This window comes from Eulemur rufifrons, chromosome 22 (genome assembly GCF_041146395.1).
Source record: "Eulemur rufifrons isolate Redbay chromosome 22, OSU_ERuf_1, whole genome shotgun sequence".
NCBI classification, from domain to species: domain Eukaryota; kingdom Metazoa; phylum Chordata; class Mammalia; order Primates; family Lemuridae; genus Eulemur; species Eulemur rufifrons.
This window is the reverse complement of record NC_091004.1, coordinates 1158409-1178585: the sequence shown is the minus strand read 5'-3', so window position 1 is coordinate 1178585 and position 20177 is coordinate 1158409. Positions and strand designations below refer to the sequence as shown.

General features: G+C 51.5%; 1 protein-coding gene across 1 annotated transcript; it reads right to left on the bottom strand.

The window, feature by feature from the left end:
* Positions 1 to 4407: 4407 nt before the first annotated feature.
* KBTBD12 (kelch repeat and BTB domain containing 12) lies at positions 4408 to 19470 on the bottom strand. Its single transcript, XM_069497680.1, has 6 exons — positions 19445 to 19470; positions 15996 to 17165; positions 12812 to 13082; positions 11667 to 11817; positions 6798 to 6995; positions 4408 to 4933 (listed from the first exon to the last, which is right to left on the bottom strand). The coding sequence occupies exons 2-6, from the start codon at positions 17063 to 17065 to the stop codon at positions 4767 to 4769; spliced, it is 1857 nt and encodes a 618-aa protein (XP_069353781.1). The 5' UTR covers positions 17066 to 17165; positions 19445 to 19470; the 3' UTR covers positions 4408 to 4766.
* Between the last annotated feature and the right edge of the window lie 707 nt (positions 19471 to 20177).

The window sequence follows — 20177 nt, the reverse complement described above, 5'->3', positions numbered from 1 at the left end:
AAACATAAAACACTTTTATTGTTAGCACATTGTTAATTCTTTGGAAAATAGTAGGTCTGCAGTGTTTTTATATTTATGCATTGAATATTTTATTATAAGATAGGAGAAACAAATATCCGTAATGAAGAAACAGCAGAATCTAGGTAAATTCTTACTACTTTGAGATGTAATAAACGTGAATCTTTTTAATCCACAGAAGAACAAAGAAGAAATTCTAACGACGAATGAATCCCAGCCTGGAGCTTTTGATACTGTTCAGGAATTGGCACAAAATAAAATTCATAGTTTATAAAATAAATTTTATGACAGAAAATCTGTAATTCTGTCATGAAAAATAACTTGATGATTTTTTTTTTTAACCGAGAATTTGAGTGACTCATTGCTGGTGACGGAAATGATGAAAGAATGCTCAAAACTTCAACTGTTAAAAAAGATCAAAGTAATGATGAATATTTCAGGGGAATCTTGTCCCAGTTACCCTGATTTGATCATTGTATGTTGTGTGCTTGTTTCAAGATGTAACACGTAATCCATGAATATGTACAATTATTATATGTCAATAAAAAAGAAATCAAAGTGCAAAATGTGTCCATTTCATCAGAATGCTATTAAAGCTTATGGTTCAAGTGAAGAAAATTTGTGATTATCAATGAGGAAAAAAATTTAAAAGAACAATCAGTTTCGTACATTAAATGTTGGAAAACTCAAAACTCCCCAAAATGTTATCAGAGGGAGAACAAAGCAATCAAAAAGATGGAGAAGGGACTGTCAGATTTTTTAACACTACTATATAATTAAATATAATGGAGCTTTTTCACACAAATATTTAATAGAATTTCAAAAAGAATAATATTGGTATGCATGGATATACCATTGTATTTGTGTACCCAGTTGTTAAAAAAAAAAAGATGTATCCAAATGAGAAAACAACTTTTTGAAAAACATGTAAATCAAGGCGGTACATTTTAAATCATCATCAAAGAAACGTCATTTATTTCGCAAAGTGATTAATAATTTGCTTAATCTTAATCTGCAATCTTAAAATGCAGATTTCAAGATTGGATGATAATGGTTTTTGTTGATTTTGTTGCACTGAGAAACACATTTAAATACAATTTATTGAACAAGAAAGAATTATTTTTTCATTCAGAAATATTTCCGTAAAGATGCCATTGGACTATTTCACCATGTTGGATTCTGTACAAAAAAATTTTAGTGTCATTCTAGAGTGTGGAGTTTCAGCCAAAAGTCTAGAAAAAATTGGGATGTTTTCACTTGGCACCGTCATCAAATTTAATTTTGGATGGAGCAATACAAGATCTAAGTGAAGGAACTGTCGTATTTCTTTCTCTCAATAAACTATATTTACCGCCGTGCATCAAATATCAGAAAGAACCGCAGATTAAGTAAAGAACCTTGAACCTGGGTGGACAGCTGGAAGTACCAGGGCTGCAAAAGTAAATCTGGAAATTGATAAGATATGTGTGTTCACTCTCATAGAAAAAAAAATGCAGTGGTTAACCATTTGAAAAAGGTATGTTAAAGGGTTGTGGCCTTCAAAAATGATCTTTTAATGGAGATGTCAATGCTTCTATTATTTTGAGACACGTCTCGCTCTGTGGCCCGGGCTACAGTGCCGTGGCGTCAGCCTCGCTCACAGCAGCCTCAGACTCCTGGGCTCAAGCGATCCTCCTGCCTCGGCCTCCCGAGTCGCTGGGACAACAGGCATGCACCACCTCGCCCGGCTCATTTTTCTTTTTTGTAGAGATGGGGTCTTGCTATGTTGTCCAGGCTGGCCTCCAACTCCAGGGCTCAAGCCATCCTCCTGCCTCAGCCTCCCAAGGAGCTGGGACTATAGGCATGCGCCACTATGCTTGGCTAATTTTTCTATATATTGTTAGCTGTCCAGATCGTTTCTTTCTATTTTTTAGTAGAGATGGGGTCTCGCTCTGTGGCCCGGGCTACAGTGCCGTGGCGTCAGCCTCGCTCACAGCAACCTCAGACTCCTGGGCTCAAGCGATCCTCCTGGGCTAACCAGGCTCCCCCACTGGGCTGGGATCTTCTTGGAGGGATCCCTACGGCTGGGGTGTAAAAAGCCACCTCCTTGATGTGGCCTTCGAGGTGTCTTGTGCTTGGCCTGATCTCCTTTCTGGGACGTCCTCCCGTGTTTCAGCCCCCGGGAACAGCTCCACTGGCCGCCCCTTGGCCACCACAAGGCCCTGCCCCCGGGGCTGGTCATTCCCCCGCTCTGGGGGTGGCGGTGGGGGGCGACACTGGGCATTTCCTGGAAATTGCAATATGAAAGACACAAGCGATCTTCCACTAGGAACAAATTTATTTGAGAAGTTCCCATGGAACGCACTCGCGCATTCTGAAGTCAACCGGCGAGGACCCTGAGGGTGTCTTTGCTGAACACACACACGGAGGCGGGGCTGGGGAACATGGCTGACAGCCGCAAGAGTCCTTTGTCGCTTTCGGCATCCAGATCACTTCCCTGTTGCGTTTCATCGCGGACAAGCGACAAAGAAATCCCGGACTGCAGAGAGGAGAAGTCGCCCGTGGTGGAAGTTTGAGAATAAGAGGCCCAAGCAGGGGACACGGGGACAGCCTTGAATTATTGCGGTGACAACAGGGGTCGGTAGGAAAGCGATTTGTTTCCCAGCTGCGGCTCTGACAACCTCGGGCCGCAGGAGGGCGGCGGGGAGCTGGTTTTGAATCACAGACAGGAAGCCCCGAGCGTCAAACAAGGTCAAGGCGACAGAACCCAGGGGACGTTTCCGATCAGACGTCCCAGATCCGTGAGACTCATGCGTGAGTGTGCGTGAGAACCTGCTTCTTGGCGCCTTCCTGTCCTTCAGGGCCCGGCCAGCTCCCGGTCACCGAGGGTCCTGGCTCGGGGGCAGAGGTCACCTGTCCTCTGATCTCCCCCAGCGCTCTCTGGAAGGCTCCGGAGTGACATTCCTCTGAGCTCGCATTAGACAGCAAAGGCCACTTGTCCCCTCGTGCCTCCCGCAGGTGAGTGATGGCCTCACCCAGTGCCACCCTCAGGAGCCTCCGCTGTGCTGCCTGGGGACCCCTGAAGGGGTCCCTCGAAGGCACCCGGGGGGCTGGGGGGGCCTCAGATCGGAGCAGACCCCGACTTGGTTCTCGGCCACCAGCTACGGGAGGTTCCACTCCGGTCCCCTGTTCCGTGGAGCACTTTGCTTTGGGAGATGCTGGTTACGTGACGACGACGGTGACGACCTCCATGCGGCCCGGGTGGCATTTTCCTTCCCACTCTGCAGGGCGAGGAAAAGAAGGCTCCGGGAAGGTCACCGTGCTCCAGGGTCACCCGCTTGGCTGAGTGGCAGATCGGGGACCAGAGTCCAGATCTCCCAGCCCGCTGCATCTAACAAGATGCGCCGTGATGGCGCCAACCAGGCCTCCTTGGTCCGGGGAGATGGGGCAGGTTCTGGCATGTTCCGGGAGGTGGAGCAGGGATAGAGGCTATTTTGTTTTTGAGACAGAGTCTGGCTCTGTCACCCAGGCTAGAGTGCCGTGGCGTCAGCCTCGCTCACAGCAACCTCAGACTCCAGGGCTCAAGCAATCCTCCTGCCTCAGCCTCCCCCTGAGTAGCTGGGACGACAGGGATGCACCACCACGCCCGGCTCATTTTTCTTTTTTGTAGACATGGGGTCTTGCTATGTTGTCCAGGCTGGCCTCAAACTCCAGGTCTCAAGCCATCCTCCTGCCTCAGCCTCCCAAGTAGCTGGGACGACAGGCATGCGCCACCACACCCGGCTCATTTTTCTTTTTTGTAGAGATGGGGTCTTGCTATGTTGTCCAGCTCAGCTTGGCAGCAGAGAGAATCCACGGAGCGAGACCCTCCGCCGGGGAGAAGCTCGAGCTCGATGTGACTCTCGGACACACAAGCAGACACGCTGGAGACCGTGGCCCTCGGGTCCCTGAGACGCTGCTGCATCTGGGCTGCCCAGGGACCCGCCCGTGCGTCAGGCCCTGCCGGGGCGCTTGGGCTCCAAGTGCAGAGAGACAGGCATGGTGGCCCCTTCGGGGACGAGCTACGCTGGGTCTCACGGTCCCCTCCTTGGTGGCAGAAACAGGTTGCCACTGGGCTCCGGTATCCGCTGGACCCGCCCCTCCTACCTGGTTTGCAGCTGGAACCTGGGGACACGGGCCAGCGGCCGTCACAGCCACGCGGCTGGGCGCCAAAGAGGACCTGCTTGCGTCGAGCGTTTGTCTGGCTTCTGGAAGATTCTAGTGAATTCACCGGCCGCGCTGGCTTCCAAAGGAGGCTCACGCGACGTGACGCTCTTCTGAGAAGCGTGGCTGAAGAAACCGCCACCAACATGCCTTCCCTGAATGCGCCTTGCTTCCAGAAACACAGACGGTAAGTGCGAGGGATGGTGTCATTTCAATGTCAATTTTAAAAAGTGTGTTTGGGGAGCGGCTGTTTTCCCATTGTGCTCTAGTGCGGGCTCAAGCGGGTGGCGATGTTTCTTCCTCTGTCCCTCAGCCAGGGCCACCCCGAGCTGGGTGGCTCGGGCCGGTTGGAGCCAGCCGGGGGCCAACCCGGGCAAAGGCCGCCTGCCTGGTGGGGTCCGGTCCGGGGTCTCCCCCCTCCTGGCCTCCTCCGGGCTTGGCTGGGACTTCTGTCCTGGATGTCACCTGGGGGTCTCTGTCCACCGTGGTGTGGCTTGCGTGCCGGCGTGGCCGACGGATGCCGTGGGGTCCCCCCCCCGCCATGCTGAGGGTCCCCCCAGCACTTGTCACTCTGTCAGATCCGAAGGTGGGGGGATGAGGTCTCGGGGGTTCATCCTGGCCACCAGGCAGACGTCATAGCTGTCGTGCATGAGGACGTTGACGGCCACCACGTTCCACTGGTTTTCCCAGGGGTCCAGCTCCAGGATTTCTTTGGAGATCACCTCGTGCCGATCTAAAAAAAACAAACAAACAAAAAAAAAAAACGGCAAAGTGGGAAGACAAAAATCTCAGTGGGGGGGGATCTGCATTCAGAAGCCATCGTCAGTGTAGTAAATGACATGTTCTAAAAGGCCTTGTTGGCCGGGCGCGGTGGCTCACGCCTGTCATCCCGGCACTGTGGGAGGCCAAGGCGGGAGGATCGCTCGAGGTCAGGAGTTCGAGACCAGCCTGGGCAACATAGCAAGACCCCATCTCTACAAAAAAGAAAAAAAGAAAAATGAGCCGGGCGTGGTGGCGCATGCCTGTCGTCCCAGCTACTCGGGAGGCTGAGGCAGGAGGATCGCTTGAGCCCAGGAGTCTGAGGTTGCTGTGAGCGAGGGTGACGCCACGGAACTCCAGCCCAGGCGACAGAGCAAGGCTCTGCCTCCAAAAAAAAAAAAAAAAGAAAAGAAGTTCCACCCATTGCATTTGGTTCTTATATCTCCTGAGTCTCTTTTAATTTGTAGTAAAAACCTTATTCTTTTACTTACATATAATTATGTGCTTAAAGAGTGAGCGGAGATTTACAAAAAGGTGCTGTTTCCCTCCAGTGTCAGCTTTATTCGAATCTGGCATTTTCCCCAAATGTTCGGTGCTCATGAGGCACGTGTTTCGTGGGTGCCCACTGGCCCGGTGCTTCTGTTGGTGAGGTTAGAATTGAACAGTCATTTTTACCGTGACTGCGTTGTGTCTTGGTTACTGCCACGGCCAATCGGACTCCGGAGACATCTGCCTGCTGGGCTTACGCGGATTTTAAACTGTCCCTGTTACATTAAAAAGTGACGAATCCGTACTATAGAATGCATTGGTAGTAGCAGTGGATACAGAGAAACTAAGTTCGTTACTAAATACATGCATTGGGTACTATTTTAGAAATGCATTCTTTTTCTTTCTTTTCTTTCTTTTTTTTTTTTGAGACAGAGTCTGGCTCTGTGGCCCGGGCTAGAGTGCCGTGGCGTCAGCCTCGCTCACAGCAGCCTCAGACTCCTGGGCTCAAGCGATCCTCCTGCCTCAGCCTCCCGAGTAGCTGGGACGACAGGCATGCGCCACCACGCCCGGCTCATTTTTCTTTTTTGTAGAGATGGGGTCTTGCTATGTTGTCCAGGCTGGCCTTAAACTCCAGGGCTCAAGAAATCCTCCTGCCTCAGCCTCCCCAGTAGCTGGGACTACAGGCATGTGCCACCACGCCCGGCTCATTTTTCCCATATATTTTTAGCTGTCCAGATCATTTCTTTCTATTTTTTTTTTTTTTTTTTAGTACAGACGGGGTCTCACTCTTGCTCAGGCTGGTCTCGAACTCCTGACCTCGAGCGATCCTCCCGCCTCGGCCTCCCCGAGTGCCGGGATGACAGGCATGAGCCGCCGCGCCCGGCCCTATTTCAGAAATGCTTTCCAGGGATGTATCTCAAGCAGTGGTCATGGAGTAGGAATAACAAAGTCTCGCGAGGAGTCTTGACGGATCGAGTAAAACCCAACGCTCCTGGCTGGGCCTCCACTTCCATCTGTTCTTCCCGTTCTAAAATCTCCCCTTTAGTGCTCCTCTCAGGCAGGAGGCGAGCTCTCCCGTTTCTCTTGCTTTCATGAGCAACTACTATGTGCTAGGTCTGCTGTGCGCCCCAAGCAGTATCACCTAGACCCTGCTGACTTCTTACAGCGGCCTGAGCAGGTGGCACCTTCCTTTGTAGATATGGAAACCTGGGCCTCGAGGCTTGGTGGGTGACTCGGGGCGGGGGGCGCCCTGAACTCTGAGAGTCTCCCCTGGTGATCGGGGCACCGGGTAAGAGAGGCCAAATCCAACAGCAAAGGAGGCTTCAAGACACTTAAAATAGGAGCGGTACCTGCGCCGTGGAACCCCCCGCAGACGTACAGCTTCCCGTCTACGGCTCCCGCGTTGCTCGCGTTGGTTCGCAGGGAGAGCAGGGGACTGGGCATCGGGGGGCCCTCTCTCCAGAAGTCCCCGTCCGGGTTGTAGATCTCCACGACATCCAGGCACTGTCGCACCTGGCCCTTGTCTCGACCTACGCAGCCAATTCCACCTACAGGGGGATGACAGGCAGGCGGGACGATGAAGGACTGGGACTCCGGCCGGGCGCGGTGTGGCTCACGCCTGTCGTCCCGGCACTCTGGGGAGGCCGAGGCGGGAGGATCGCTCGAGGTCGGGAGTTCGAGACCAGCCTGAGCAAGAGCGAGACCCCGTCTCTACTAAAATTAGAAAGAAATTAGCTGGACAACTACAAATATATAGAAAAAATTAGCCAAGCGTGGTGGCGCATGCCTGTAGTCCCAGCTACTCCTCTAGTCCCAGCTACTCCTCTAGTCCCAGCTACTCCCACAGTCCCAGCTACTCCCACAGTCCCAGCTACTCCTCTAGTCCCAGCTACTCCCACAGTCCCAGCTACTCCTCCAGTCCCAGCTACTCCTCTAGTCCCAGCTACTCCTACAGTCCCAGCTACTCCTCCAGTCCCAGCTACTCCTCTAGTCCCAGCTACTCCCACAGTCCCAGCTACTCCCACAGTCCCAGCTACTCCCACAGTCCCAGCTACTCCCACAGTCCCAGCTACTCCTCCAGTCCCAGCTACTCCTCTAGTCCCAGCTACTCCTACAGTCCCAGCTACTCCCACAGTCCCAGCTACTCCTCCAGTCCCAGCTACTCAGGAGGCTGAGGCAGGAGGATGGCTTAAGACCTGGAGTTTGAGGCCAGCCTGGACAACATAGCAAGACCCCATCTCTACAAAAAAGAAAAAAAGAAAAATGAGCCGGGCGTGGTGGCGCATGCCTGTCGTCCCAGCTACTCGGGGAGGCTGAGGCAGGAGGATCGCCTGAGCCCAGGAGTCTGAGGCTGCTGTGAGCGAGGCTGACACCACGGCACTCTAGCCCGGGCGACAGAGTGAGACTCTGTCTCCAAAAATAAAATAACATAGGGGAAAAAAAAAAATGAAAGAAAACCCAAAACTGCGAACTGCTTTGATCACCTGGTTTTCACCGTGCGCGTGGCTGACGGAGAAATTAATCCCATACTGTCTCGTGACCACGCGCATTTTACACTGTTCCCCCGTCATCGCGTGAGTCAAACGGTCTTGTCACTGTCCCCTGGCGTGTCCCCGTCTTGCGTGCTGGCCTGCGGTCTCCGGCGCCGCCCTCCCGGTTACCTAGCGCGGTGCCTGGCGCTTTGTGTGTCTGGAAGGAGCGACGAAGGAGCCATTTAACTTTCTAGATGCTTCTCCGCCTTGTGTGTCACCGGGGCCTGCCACCCGGAACGCAATGCGTGTAAGAGGATTGATGGGAGCAGCTCATTTGCACCATGGCTAGAAGACAGCTTTGGAGGAAAAGGTTTTTTCTTTTTTGTTTTTTTTTCCCTCTTCGTTGCTGATGGAGGCTGGCCTCCTTCCTGACTCCGTTTGAATCTGGGGACTGAGGCCATCCGCTCGGGAAGCTCTTAGTGGCTTTGTGTCTTATCCGATCGGATAAATAATTTAGCCCGTGTTGGTGCCAGGTCTGAGCTGCGGCGTCTCCGGGGCCGGGGACACACGCTGGTCGTGGTGAACAGCATGGCTCTGCTGTTTGTGGGACCTTCTTTCCAGGTGGCCCTGGGTCAGCGAGAGGGTTTCGGAGCCACAGGACAGGCGGGATTTCACACTTTGGAAGGCTGGCCGGTCGCGGGGAGCCGGGCTGGGGGTGCCCCGGGCCACCAAGCCCCTGAGTCTAACTCAGAAGTGTCCCCTGAGATCCACCACTAGACAGGCGTCCTCAACATTACGCATGCAAAGAATGGGTACGGTTTTATGGTACGACTTTTGCAATACAGTGCTCGTCAATTTTTTTTTTTTTCGCTGGATTTAATTAAACGTTCAGTCCTTGCTCTACAAGACGGATCTTTGGTTGTTTTCTGTTTTTTTTTTTTTTTTTTTCCTACCTGGATCTTTGGAATCTGTGCCCTGTTCTGTCTGGGTGGCCGGCAGTTCCCACGTGCCCACCCCCCCCCAGAGGGGACAGGGGCTTCTGGGGATGGGGTGGGGACGCTGGCTTTGTTTCAGACCATGAAAGCTCTGAGTGCCTTGGTCCCCACGCTCTTCTGCCTGCAGGGTAGCTTCAAGGTGACAGGCTGATTCTGTGTTCCCCTGGGCCACATCCCCAGAATAGGAGGGGACTTTATAACAGTTCTCACAAGCTCCCAAAGTTGCTTGAATGGCCAAGCCAGCCTGAGGGGGGCTATATAAACAGGAATGTACCTACGGATCTGAATTTATGACCACATGTGTTACCCTAAGTCACGCCAGGGCGTTTTCCCCTCCGCCTGGAGGCCGAGAGGAAGGCTCTGCTCATATATTTATATGTCTAAATTTTTTTTTTTTCTTTTTTGGCCGGACGCGGTGGCTCACGCCTGTAACCCTAGCACTCTGGGAGTCCGTGTTTTGAAGGTGCCAGAGGGTACAGGGCCACCACCAACCCATTATGTCACTCAACGGGGTTACTTCTCCCCACCCCCGACCCTCAGCGGACTCAAGGTGACCACGACACAACCAGGCATCTTCCCAAGGGCTTCTGCTCGCTCCTTAGGATGGCGGCCCGGGCAGCTTGGGGACAAGGACAGGATGACAATCTCGGACCTCGAGGTAAGGCGGAAGCCAGACTCGCGGCTCTGATCACTGCTGTGCCGCTTAACAGCCGTTAAGTTTGAATAAGACAAACCCCTCCGTGAGTGTGTTCTTTTCCCTTATAAAGTTGTGAAAACCAACGCGCACACAGAAAGAAAAGCGTCCCCTACAAAAGCCTGCCGAAAACATTCTTCCGCTTCTTGAGCAGATGTCGTGGCCGGCCAAGTGATCTCACTGCAGCTGGAACAAATCGATACCTGGGACACTCGGGCTTTTAAAGGCACTGAAAAGGTCTGCAAACAAGAAGGACCGAATGAGCTAAAATTCCAGACAGGGAACGGGCCCTTTCCAGGTTGCTTTCTGCCCACGAGGTGTTTGCTAATTCTGAATCGCTTTCTTGCCATTTCCTGCCACCCACTTGTGGCCCCGTTTGTTTTTGCCAGTTGGCCATCGTTTTTTGCCAGTTGGCCATTGAGGCAGACGGGATGAAATAAAGACCCGGCTCAGTTATCTTTTCACCGGTCCGGTCACCTCCTTGGCCTGTCTTTCCTTCCCACACCAAGGGAGGTGGACGAAGGGGACAGGAGATGAATGTTAGGGAGACGGGAGGTGGTTAGAAGAGAAAGGACTTTAATAGGCCGGGCGTGGTGGCTCACGCCTGTAATCCTAGCACTCTGGGAGGCCGAGGTGGGCGGATCGTTTGAGCTCAGGAGTTCGAGACCAGCCTGAGCAAGAGCGAGACCCCACCTCTACTAAAAATAGAAAGAAATTATATGGACAGCTAAAAATATATATAGAAAAAATTAGCCGGGCATGGTGGCGCATGCCTGTAGTCCCAGCTACTCGGGAGGCTGAGACAGGAGGATCCCTTGAGCTCAGGAGTTTGAGGTTGCTGTGAGCTAGGCTGACGCCACGGCACTCACTCTAGCCTGGGCAACAGAGTGAGACTCTGTCTCAAAAAAAAAAAAGAAAGGACTTTAATAAAACAGGGAAACATAAGGACTGAGGAGGGATAGGGGAAACACAGGGAGTGCTCGAGGATTGTTTTTACCCACTTTAGTGGAAACGAAACTTGTTTTCTTTTACCAATTCCTGCTGGCCAGTACGAGATCAGGCGTATTCAAGAGATAATGAAAAATAAATGCATTCGGATGGAAAATGTTTGATGACATCTCTCTGGAAATTTGCTGGGTTTAGGCACAATGGAGAGGATCGGCCACAGGGTGTGCCAGAGTTTTACCTCGGGTGGCCTTTTCTTCCGATAGCGCAGATAATCACAGTTGGTCACAAAAGCCAACAGTTCACGGACTAAAGGTGGCCAAAGGCTCACTCCCATTTCCTTTTTTTTTTTTTGTTTTGAGACAGAGTCTGGCTCTGTCGCCCGGGCTAGAGTGCCGTGGCGTCAGCCTCGCTCACAGCAACCTCAGACTCCTGGGCTCCAGAGATCCTCCTGCCTCAGCCTCCCGAGTAGCTGGGATGACAGGCATGCGCCACCACGCCCGGCTCATTTTTCTTTCTTTTTTGTAGAGATGGGGTCTTGCTATGTTGTCCAGGCTGGCCTCAAATTCCCAGGCTCAAGCCATCCTCCTGCCTCAGCCTCCCGAGTAGCTGGGACGACAGGCATGCGCCACCATGCCCAGCTCATTTTTTCTATATATATTTTTAGCTGTCCAGCTAATTTCTTTCTATTTTTAGTAGAGACGGGGTCTCGCTCTTGCTCAGGCTGGTCTCGAACTTCTGACCTTGAGCGATCCTCCCGCCTCGGCCTCCCAGAGTGCCGGGGTGACAGGCGTGAGCCACCGCGCCTGGCCTCATTCCCATTTCAAGATCTAAGACTTGCTTGTCTAACAAGGCCGTGTCACTCCTGTTTTTGCATTCCAAGGCCCTAGAAAACGCCACCAAAACAATTTTGCGCTGAATAAACCAAGGGACCCTCATTGAATCTCGTTTGCCTGGACTCCAGAAAACAAGAAAGAAAAGAGAATTTTGCGCTAGCCACGCAGACGCTTGAACCGGGGTGCTGGAGGAAGGGAAGATATTTCATCGCTTTCGGAGGCAAAGTGCTGGGAAAAATAAAAGTGGTTACGCCGTTAGTGATCTGCTGCTTCTTACCCAGGACATAAATCTCGCCGTTGACGACGGCCGTGCTGAATCGGTACTTGGAGTACTTCATGGGTGCTCGCTCGCGCCATCGATCTTGGCTGGGGTCATACTCCAACAGCTTGTTGCTTAATCGATCAGGTTCTTCGTCCGGAAGATCCATCTGTATGAAATACGACAGCCAATATAGTGACGGACCGTTCAGAGATCTCCGTGATGTATCCGGATGCAACTGAGCAAAGCAGACAGCCCCGGAGACGAATAGAGGTTAAGTAGCGACTCACACTTGCAGACCCCCCGAACCCGGTGAGTTGGGGTTCCAAGGACATAGTCATTGTCAGAAGAATTTAGATTAGCAAACAATGGGGCTAAGGTGTTCGGTTATAGCAAACGGTCTGTGATGTTAGCAGTGAGAAGTTGTGGCTTTAAAAAAAAAAACGTGAAGTGACCACAGAGCCTCCAAAATGGAACCAAGCTCTCTTGAACAGTATTTAAAGTGTAATTCTATTTTACCAAGCTTTATAGTCATGAATTTTTTTTTTTTTTTGAGACAGAGTCTCGCTCTGTCGCCCGGGCTAGAGTGCCGTGGCGTCAGCCTCGCTCACAGCAGCCTCAGACTCCGGAGCTCGAGCGATCTTCCTGCCTCGGCCTCCCGAGTAGCTGGGACGACAGGCATGTGCCACCACGCCCGGCTCATTTTTCTTTTTTGTAGAGATGGGGTCTTGCTATGTTGTCCAGGCTGGCCTCAAACTCCAGGGCTCAAGCCATCCTCCTGCCTCAGCATCCCGAGTAGCTGGGACGACAGGCATGCGCCACCACGCCCAGCTAATTTTTTCTATATATTTTTAGTTGTCCAGCTAATTGCTTTCTATTTTTAGCAGAGACGGGGTCTCGCTCTTGCTCAGGCTGGTCTCGAACCCCTGACCTCGAGCGATCCTCCCGCCTCGGCCTCCCAGAGTGCCGGGGTGACAGGCGTGAGCCACCACCGTGCCCGGCTTGCTTTAACACTTTAAAAACCTTAAGTTTAGATTCTATAAAATAGAACGCATTCTTCCAAAGGCATGTCATATCCTTCTCTTTTAGTACTGAACAATTTCAGCACAGCAGCCGCACAGCACGGCCCTGCCAAGGAGCGATCAAAAAGGAAACTTCTTCACCTGAGGGGTCCAGCCTCCGATCACATGAAGCTTGTTATTCACGGTCACCACCGCATGGCAGGCCAGTGGCAGTGGGAGGGGCGACACCCTTTTCCAGCTGTCGTGTTCCACGGAATACTTGTCAACACAGTTGGTGATGAGATACTGGTTTTTAATTTTCATCTGGCCTCCTATGACATAAAGCTCGTTACGGACGCTGCCCAGGGCGTATAGCTCTCGAAACTCGGTCGTGCATAACTTTTCCCAGAACTGGTTCCCTCTGTCATGATACCTGTTAATTAACAGAGAGAGAGAGAGAGAGAGAGAGAATACGGGATTAATGTTACCCAAGAAATTCTTTCTAACTAAGCTTCTTTTCTAGCTAAAACCAATGAGATACGGTTCTTCCAATTAGAGGAGAAAAAAAAAACATTAATACAAGATAGTGGTATCGGTTTTTTTTTTTTTTTGATTTTTTTTTTTGTTTGATTTTTTTTTTTGTTTGATTTTTTTTTTTTTTTTTTTCTGGAGACGTAGGAACAAAGCAGAATGTGCTTAAAAATTATCAACCGCACATACCTGAAGAATTTTAGGTAAAGTATATAGAAAAAAATATAGATTATCCAGGGCTATAGCCTTCTCTTCCTAATTCTGGGGGGGGAAAGAAAATCAAGATGAAATGGGAAATGATTTCAGTAAATCACTTGTAATTTTAACATAAAAGAAGTAAAAATAAACAAAAATGGATTATTCTGTAGATGAAGAAATGATCACTTTAATACATTTAAAAAAAAATCACAGTTTTAGGGTAGAGAAGCTGAAAATATCTCAATTCATACATTTCTAACAGGATGATATGTAGACTTAAGGATTGTTATAGTTCTAACTGGCTTAAAATTGGGTCAAGAGCACAGTATAAAAATCCCACCTGGGCATTTAACATCTATTTCAATCTACTAGCTATGGTAATTTCAGTAATTTCTTCCAGAATGTTGGGCTGAGGGCCGGGCGCGGGGGCTCACGCTTGTCATCCCGGCACTCTGGGAGGCCGAGGCAGGAGGATCACTCGAGGTCAGGAGTTCGAGAGCAGCCTGAGCAAGAGTGAGACCCCGTCTCTACTAAAAATACAAAGAAATACAAAAAAATACAAAGAAACAACTAAAAATATATAGAAAACATGAGTCGGGCATGGTGGCGCGTGCCTGTAGTCCCAGCTCCTCGGGAGGCTGAGACAGGAGGATGGCTTGAGCCCTGGAGTTTGAGGCCAGCCTGGACAACATAGCAAGACCCCATCTCTACAAAAAAGAAAAATGAGCCGGGCGTGGTGGCACATGCCTGTAGTCCCAGCTACTCGGGAGGCTGAGGCGGGAGGATCGCTTGAGCCCAGGAGTCTGAGGTTGCTGTGAGCGAGGCTGACGCCACGGCACTCTAGCCCGGGTGACAGAGCCAGACTCTGTCTCAAAAAAAAAAAAAAAAGTTCTGTTTGGAAACAAACGAGGCAATTACGATACGAGTGTTTTGTACAGAGTAATATTTTAAAGTGTAGACTACTTATTTTGTATCAAACGTCTGACAGTTAATCATATCATAGGAGATTTCCCCAGGTGTTTTAGGTTAACTCTTACAGTCTTCCCCAAAGATAACTTTTTACTTCCGCTGGAGAGAGAGGTTGGAAGGTATGCTGTTTTCCTAGAGAGTGTGGCTGGCTTGTCACAACTGAATGCAGACAGTTATCAAACCTTACGATGGCTGTCTTCTGTGTAATTCCAGGCAGGTTTTTAAAAACAAAGCCATGTATTATCCCCTACCATACAGATAAATAAAGCAAGCTCAGAGTGAGAAATATTAATACAATGGGATGGAGACATGACCACGTTTAACTTATGCATATTCAATTATATGTTTTTGTTTTTTTTTTTTTTTTTGAGACAGAGTCTCCCTCTGTTGCCCAGGCTAGAGTGCCGGGGTGTCAGCCTCGCTCACAGCAGCCTCAGATTCCTGGGCTCAAGCGATCCTCCTGCCTCAGCCTCCCGAGTAGCTGGGACGACAGGCATGCACCACCACGCCCGGCTCATTTTTTCTATATATATTTTTATTTGTCCAGCTAATTTCTTTCTATTTTTAGTAGAGACGGGGTCTCGCTCTTGCTCAGGCTGGTCTCGAACTGCTGACCTCGAGCGATCCTCCCGCCTTGGCCTCCGCGAGTGCTGGGGTGACAGGCGGGAGCCACCGCACGCGCCCGGCTCATTTTCCTTTTTTTCTTTTTTGTAGAGATGGGGTCTTGCTATGTTGTCCAGGCTGGCCTCAAACTCCAGGGCTCAAGCGATCCTCCTACCTCAGCCTCCTGAGTAGCTGGGACGACAGGCATACAGCTGGGATGACAGGCGTGACCCACCGCACCCGGCCTCTAGGCAGGTTTTTAAAAACAAGATAAATAAATAAAGATGGATAAATAAATAAAGCTAAGAGTGAGACGTATCCACACAATGGGACGGAGATAGGACCACGTTTAACTTATGCAAATTCAACCATGTGTTTTTAACTATTAAAGGAAGAGGAAAAAAATGATTGAAAACGTCGGTGATTTCTTTATGAACATCATGTATATGCTGTACTTATATTTTGGGTTACACACAGACACACACACACAGACACACAGACACACACAGACGAGCACATTCTGCAAATTATTCCTCATGAGAAACTGACAAGGTGATAATTTTGACTCCGTGCCATTTAAGATGCGCCCACTCTCTTCCGCTGGTACTTTCTGCTTTTGTTGCTAATACCAAAGCAAGGCAAAAATTTAACGGATTCGTAGGCCGGGCACGGTGGCTCACGCCTGTAATCCTAGCACTCTGGGAGGCCGAGGTGGGCGGATCGTTTGAGCTCAGGAGTTCGAGACCAGCCTGAGCAAGAGCGAGACCCCACCTCTACTAAAAATAGAAAGAAATTATATGGACAGCTAAAAATATATATAGAAAAAATTAGCCGGGCGTGGTGGCGCATGCCTGTAGTCCCAGCTACTCGGGAGGCTGAGGCAGGAGGATCGCTTAAGCCCAGGAATCTGAGGTTGCTGTGAGCGAGGCTGACGCCACGGCACTCACTCTAGCCTGGGCAACAGAGTGAGACTCTGTCTCAAAAAAAAAAAAAAAAAGAAAAAAGAAAAAAAAAAAATTTAACGGATTCGCTTCCGGATACGAACCTGTAGATCTCAACATGCCTGTTCTTTTGTCGGGACAGCTTGGAGGCGCTCGCTTCTCCGGCCACCACGATGGTGTTGTCCTCCGTGACGACCCCGGCGCACACCGTCCCTAGGCCCTCTCCGTGCTTGGGGGAGGGGATGTAGCAGGTCTTGTGAGATGCGGGGTCGTAGCAGAAACTGGCGTCTCCGTAGCTCCTGTGTCTGGATCGGATCCCCGAGGGGTCGTTGCCCAAGCAGAGCAGCAGGCTGGTGGTCTCCATGCCGTAGCGCAGATTTGGCCCGTGCTGTTGGGGGCCCCTGATGGCCTTGAATGCGCTCTGAATCATGTCGATGCAGGCTGCGTCAGACAGAAGCATGGGGTTCCTCTTGAGCGCCTGTCTCAAAAAAGCAGGGCTGATGAGCTCCAGCCTGACTTCCTTCAGCAGCGCCACGAGGTGGCCCGTGCGCGACTCTCGGCCGTGGTTGATCCATCGGAGCACCAAATCCAGGATGCTCTCCTCCCTGGAGACGTTCAGGTCGTCCGATCTGATCAGCGCCAGCAGCTGGTGCACTTCCACGTCCAGGATTTCTTCCTGCAGGCTGGCCTCGGCGAAGTGCTGGTAGAGGTATTTTCTCGACCGATCGGACAGCTCTTCCGCGGCCATCTGCTTGGCGAAGTGATAGATGCCCACGCAGTTGGAGGCGTCCATGTGGTCCGTCATGTACCGCTGGCACGCGGCGAACACGTCTTCCATCTGCAGGAAGTAGGCGGCCGTGGCCACTGTCTGCACGTTGGTGTCGTTGATCTCTAAGGCCGCGCTGTACATGTAATTCAAGATCACCGACACGCTCTCCGCCGTGACATCGTGGAGCACGACGTCCCTCTGGGCACACTCCAGCAGTCCGCAGGTGAACATGGCCTTGAAGTATGGGCTGAAGGCGGCCAGCAGCAGCCGGTGACACGGAAAGCGTTCCTCTTCCGCTATGAGCACCACATCGATCATTTCTGCGGATTCTTTCATGCTCTTGATTTTCTGCAGGAAGTTCAAGCTGTGCTGGTATTTTTCTCTCCCCTCGATCTCGCACGCCATGATCCACTTCTCCGGAGTTTCTCAGGAAAATTTAGATTTAGCTGGATTCCCCGGGGGGGCTGTTTGCAAGCGTCTGATGACTCACCAGGCAGAAACATGCCTGAGGGAGAGAAAAGCAATTTCTTCTAAGAAAAAAAAATAAAATTCTCTATAATTTAAGTATAGTAGCGTTAGTACTCAGGATTGTTATTATTATTATTATTTTTTGAGACAGAGTCTCGCTCTGTCGCCCGGGCTGGAGTGCCGTGGCGTCAGCCTCGCTCACAGCAGACTCCAACCTCCTGGGCTCAAGTGATCCTCCTGCCTTGGCCTCCCGAGTAGCTGGAACTACAGGCATGCACCACCATGCTCAGCTAATTTTTCTTTTTTGTAGAGATGGGGTCTTGCTATGTTGTCCAGGCTGGCCTCAAACTCCTGGGCTCAAGCGATCCTCCTGCCTCAGCCTCCCGAGTAGCTGGGACTACAGGCATGCGCCACCACGCCCGGCTAATTTTTTCTCTATATATTTTTAGCTGTCCAGATCATTTTCTTCTATTTTTTAATAGAGACGGGGGTCTCGCTCTTGCTCAGGCTGGTCTCGAACTCCTGACCTCAAGCGATCCTCCCGCCTCGGCCTCCCAGAGTGCTGGGATGACAGGCGTGAGCCACCCTGCCCGGCCTCGGCCCCCACTCTTAGGGAACAAATGAAGCCTCTCGTTGGCATTACTTAAGCCAGAGATCACAGACCTATTTTTTTTGGGGGGTGGCGGCAAATTAGTTGTCAACATGCAAAGTGGAAACATTCCAGCGTCTATGGAAAAACTCAAAGACACACAACCGATGAGTCCTTAACTCCCACGTACCAGCAGTGGGCAGGACCTCAGGGGCCCACTGCCACCTGGCACAAGGCACATCCGGTCACCAGTGGCCCTGCCCTGGTTATCCCCAGTTGAGACTTGAGTGTGACTCATTCTTCATAATTCTCACGCTGTTGTTGCTCTTCTCACCCCAGTCCTTTCACATTATCCTACAGCCATTGAAACTGGTGATTCCCCCGGTTTATAGGATTCCCTGTCCGCACCCTACTTTGCATCACCCTCTTGCTCAAACCCTACCTTTGCAGAGACTGCTAGAAAATGGCTCAGAACACGCGCACCACCTTGCGTTTCCTACGCGTATGCAAAAAAAAAAAAAAAAAACGCACTTCATTGAATAGTACTATGCTAGAAAATGGCTCAGAACACGTGCACCACCTTGAGTTTCCTTCGCGTATGCAAAAAAAAAAAAAACGCACTTCATTGAATAGTACTATGCTAGAAAATGGCTCAGAACACGTGCACCACCTTGCGTTTCCTTCGCATATGCAAAAAAAAAAAACGCGCTTAATTGAATAGTACTATGCTAGAAAATGGCCCAAAACATGTGCACTACCTTGCGTTTCCTACTGGTATGCAAAAAAAATAACGTGCTTCATTGAATAGTACTATGCTAGAAAATGGCCCAGAACACGTGCACCACCTTGCGTTTCCTTCGTGTATGCAAAAAAAAAAAAAAGTGCTTAATTGACTATGCTAGAAAATGGCTCAGAACGAACACGTGCACCACCCTGCGTTTCCTACTCGTACGCAAAAAAAAAAAAAAAAAAACGCCGCGCAAAAAAAAAAAAACGCCGCGCAAAAAAAAAAATAAAACGCCGCGCAAAAAAAAAAACAAAAACGCCGCGCTTCATTGAACAGTACTAATCCCTCCCGCACACGAGGCATTTAATCACAGCCCGGTGCATGGAGGAAAAAAGACCAGGGAAGACGACTTTCCGACTTTCCTTTGCCGAATTCACACTCTCTCTCGCACCTTCTCGCAGCGCTTTGAGTAACTTTTTCAAAGCGCTTCGGGACGCATTCGAGCTCATTGGCTCCCCTGGAGAAGCTGGCAGCCGGGGAGGGCGGGAAACGGAGGGCAAGTTATTTTCCTGCCTTTAAAGTCGAGAGTTGCTCGGACGTCCGTTGCATTTAAACGAACCGCATTATTTTATGCCAGGGGCTCGGAAGACGCCCGGGGACCCCCCCTCCCCCCCAAAAAAGACACACGTGTCCCCTTGGCTTCCGGGGGGTGGTGGGGGGTTGCAGTCTAGGTAGGAAGGCAAAAGAATAAAGAAATTAGTGGGAGGACTCAGGGAAGGATAAAAATAGCAGACTGGGAAACGGGACCGTGCGACAGATGAGGGACAAGACACCCCCTCCCCCCAGGCTGGGCAGGTGGCCCAGAGGGGGGAGCCCTGGTGACCGCAGTTGGCTGCCCCCCCCAGGCGACCTGCGTGGGACCCGGAAGTGCGCGGGGCCCCGGAGCTCCCACGGGGCTTCCAGCTCGGCCCGCGTCCCCGTCCCTCGGTCCCCTACTCACGCGGGTGTCGCCCGCCCGCGATGGCGCCGCCGGACGCTCAGGCACTGCCCAATATGGGCCTGCGCCGGCTCAGCGACATAAATAGCCGGCGCAGGGGACGGCCTGGGGACCCCGCGGGGTGGGGGAGGGAAGACGCTGGCAGCGCCTCGCAGGTGACAGGTGCACGGCCTCGGCCTCGGCCTTGGCCGACCCCGGGCAGCCCTGCGCCTGCGCGGCCGTTCCCGCGCGCCTGCGCGCGCGCACTCAAGATGGAGGGGGCAGCCCGCCGGCCGCCGCTCTGCGCCTGCGCGCGCCCTCCGCCGGCGTCATCGCGCCGCCCGCGCGCCGCTCTGCGCCTGCGCACCGTCTTCCCGCGCTGGCCCGCGTGCCGCCGCGACTGCCGCGCTGCCGGGGAGCCGAGGACACGTTGTCACACACGATGCGGAGCCCGGACTTTGAGACGATGGCAAGTCTTCCGTTTATTGTTCTTAAATCTCAGAACGGACCAAAAAAAAAAAAAAAACGCCGTGTATGCGGACTCGTGAAGTGTGGCCCGGGGGTGGCACGGCCAATGGGCGTGGAGCGTGGCGGTCTGGTCTGGTTGGGTTGGTTTTTTTTTTTGGTCCTTGCGTTTTTATTTGCTGCGTCTTGCGACCGTGTGTGAGGCGACCGCTTGTGACTTCGGTCCTGCGCCGCGTGGGCCGGGAGGTTTTGCAGCGTCCCGAGAAAGGACCAGTTAGTGACCTGTGCCCGG

Bases quoted from the DNA above. Each gene is read 5' to 3' on its own strand.
- KBTBD12 (XM_069497680.1), bottom strand. From the start codon at position 17,065: ATGGCGTGCGAGATCGAGGGGAGAGAAAAATACCAGCACAGCTTGAAC. The intron at 11,818-12,811 runs GTGAAGAAGTTT...TATTTCATACAG, and splicing joins TCGGAGGCTGGACCCCTCAG to ATGGATCTTCCGGACGAAGA. The intron at 4,934-6,797 runs GTACCGCTCCTA...TGTTTTTTTTAG, and splicing joins CGGGGGGTTCCACGGCGCAG to ATCGGCACGAGGTGATCTCC.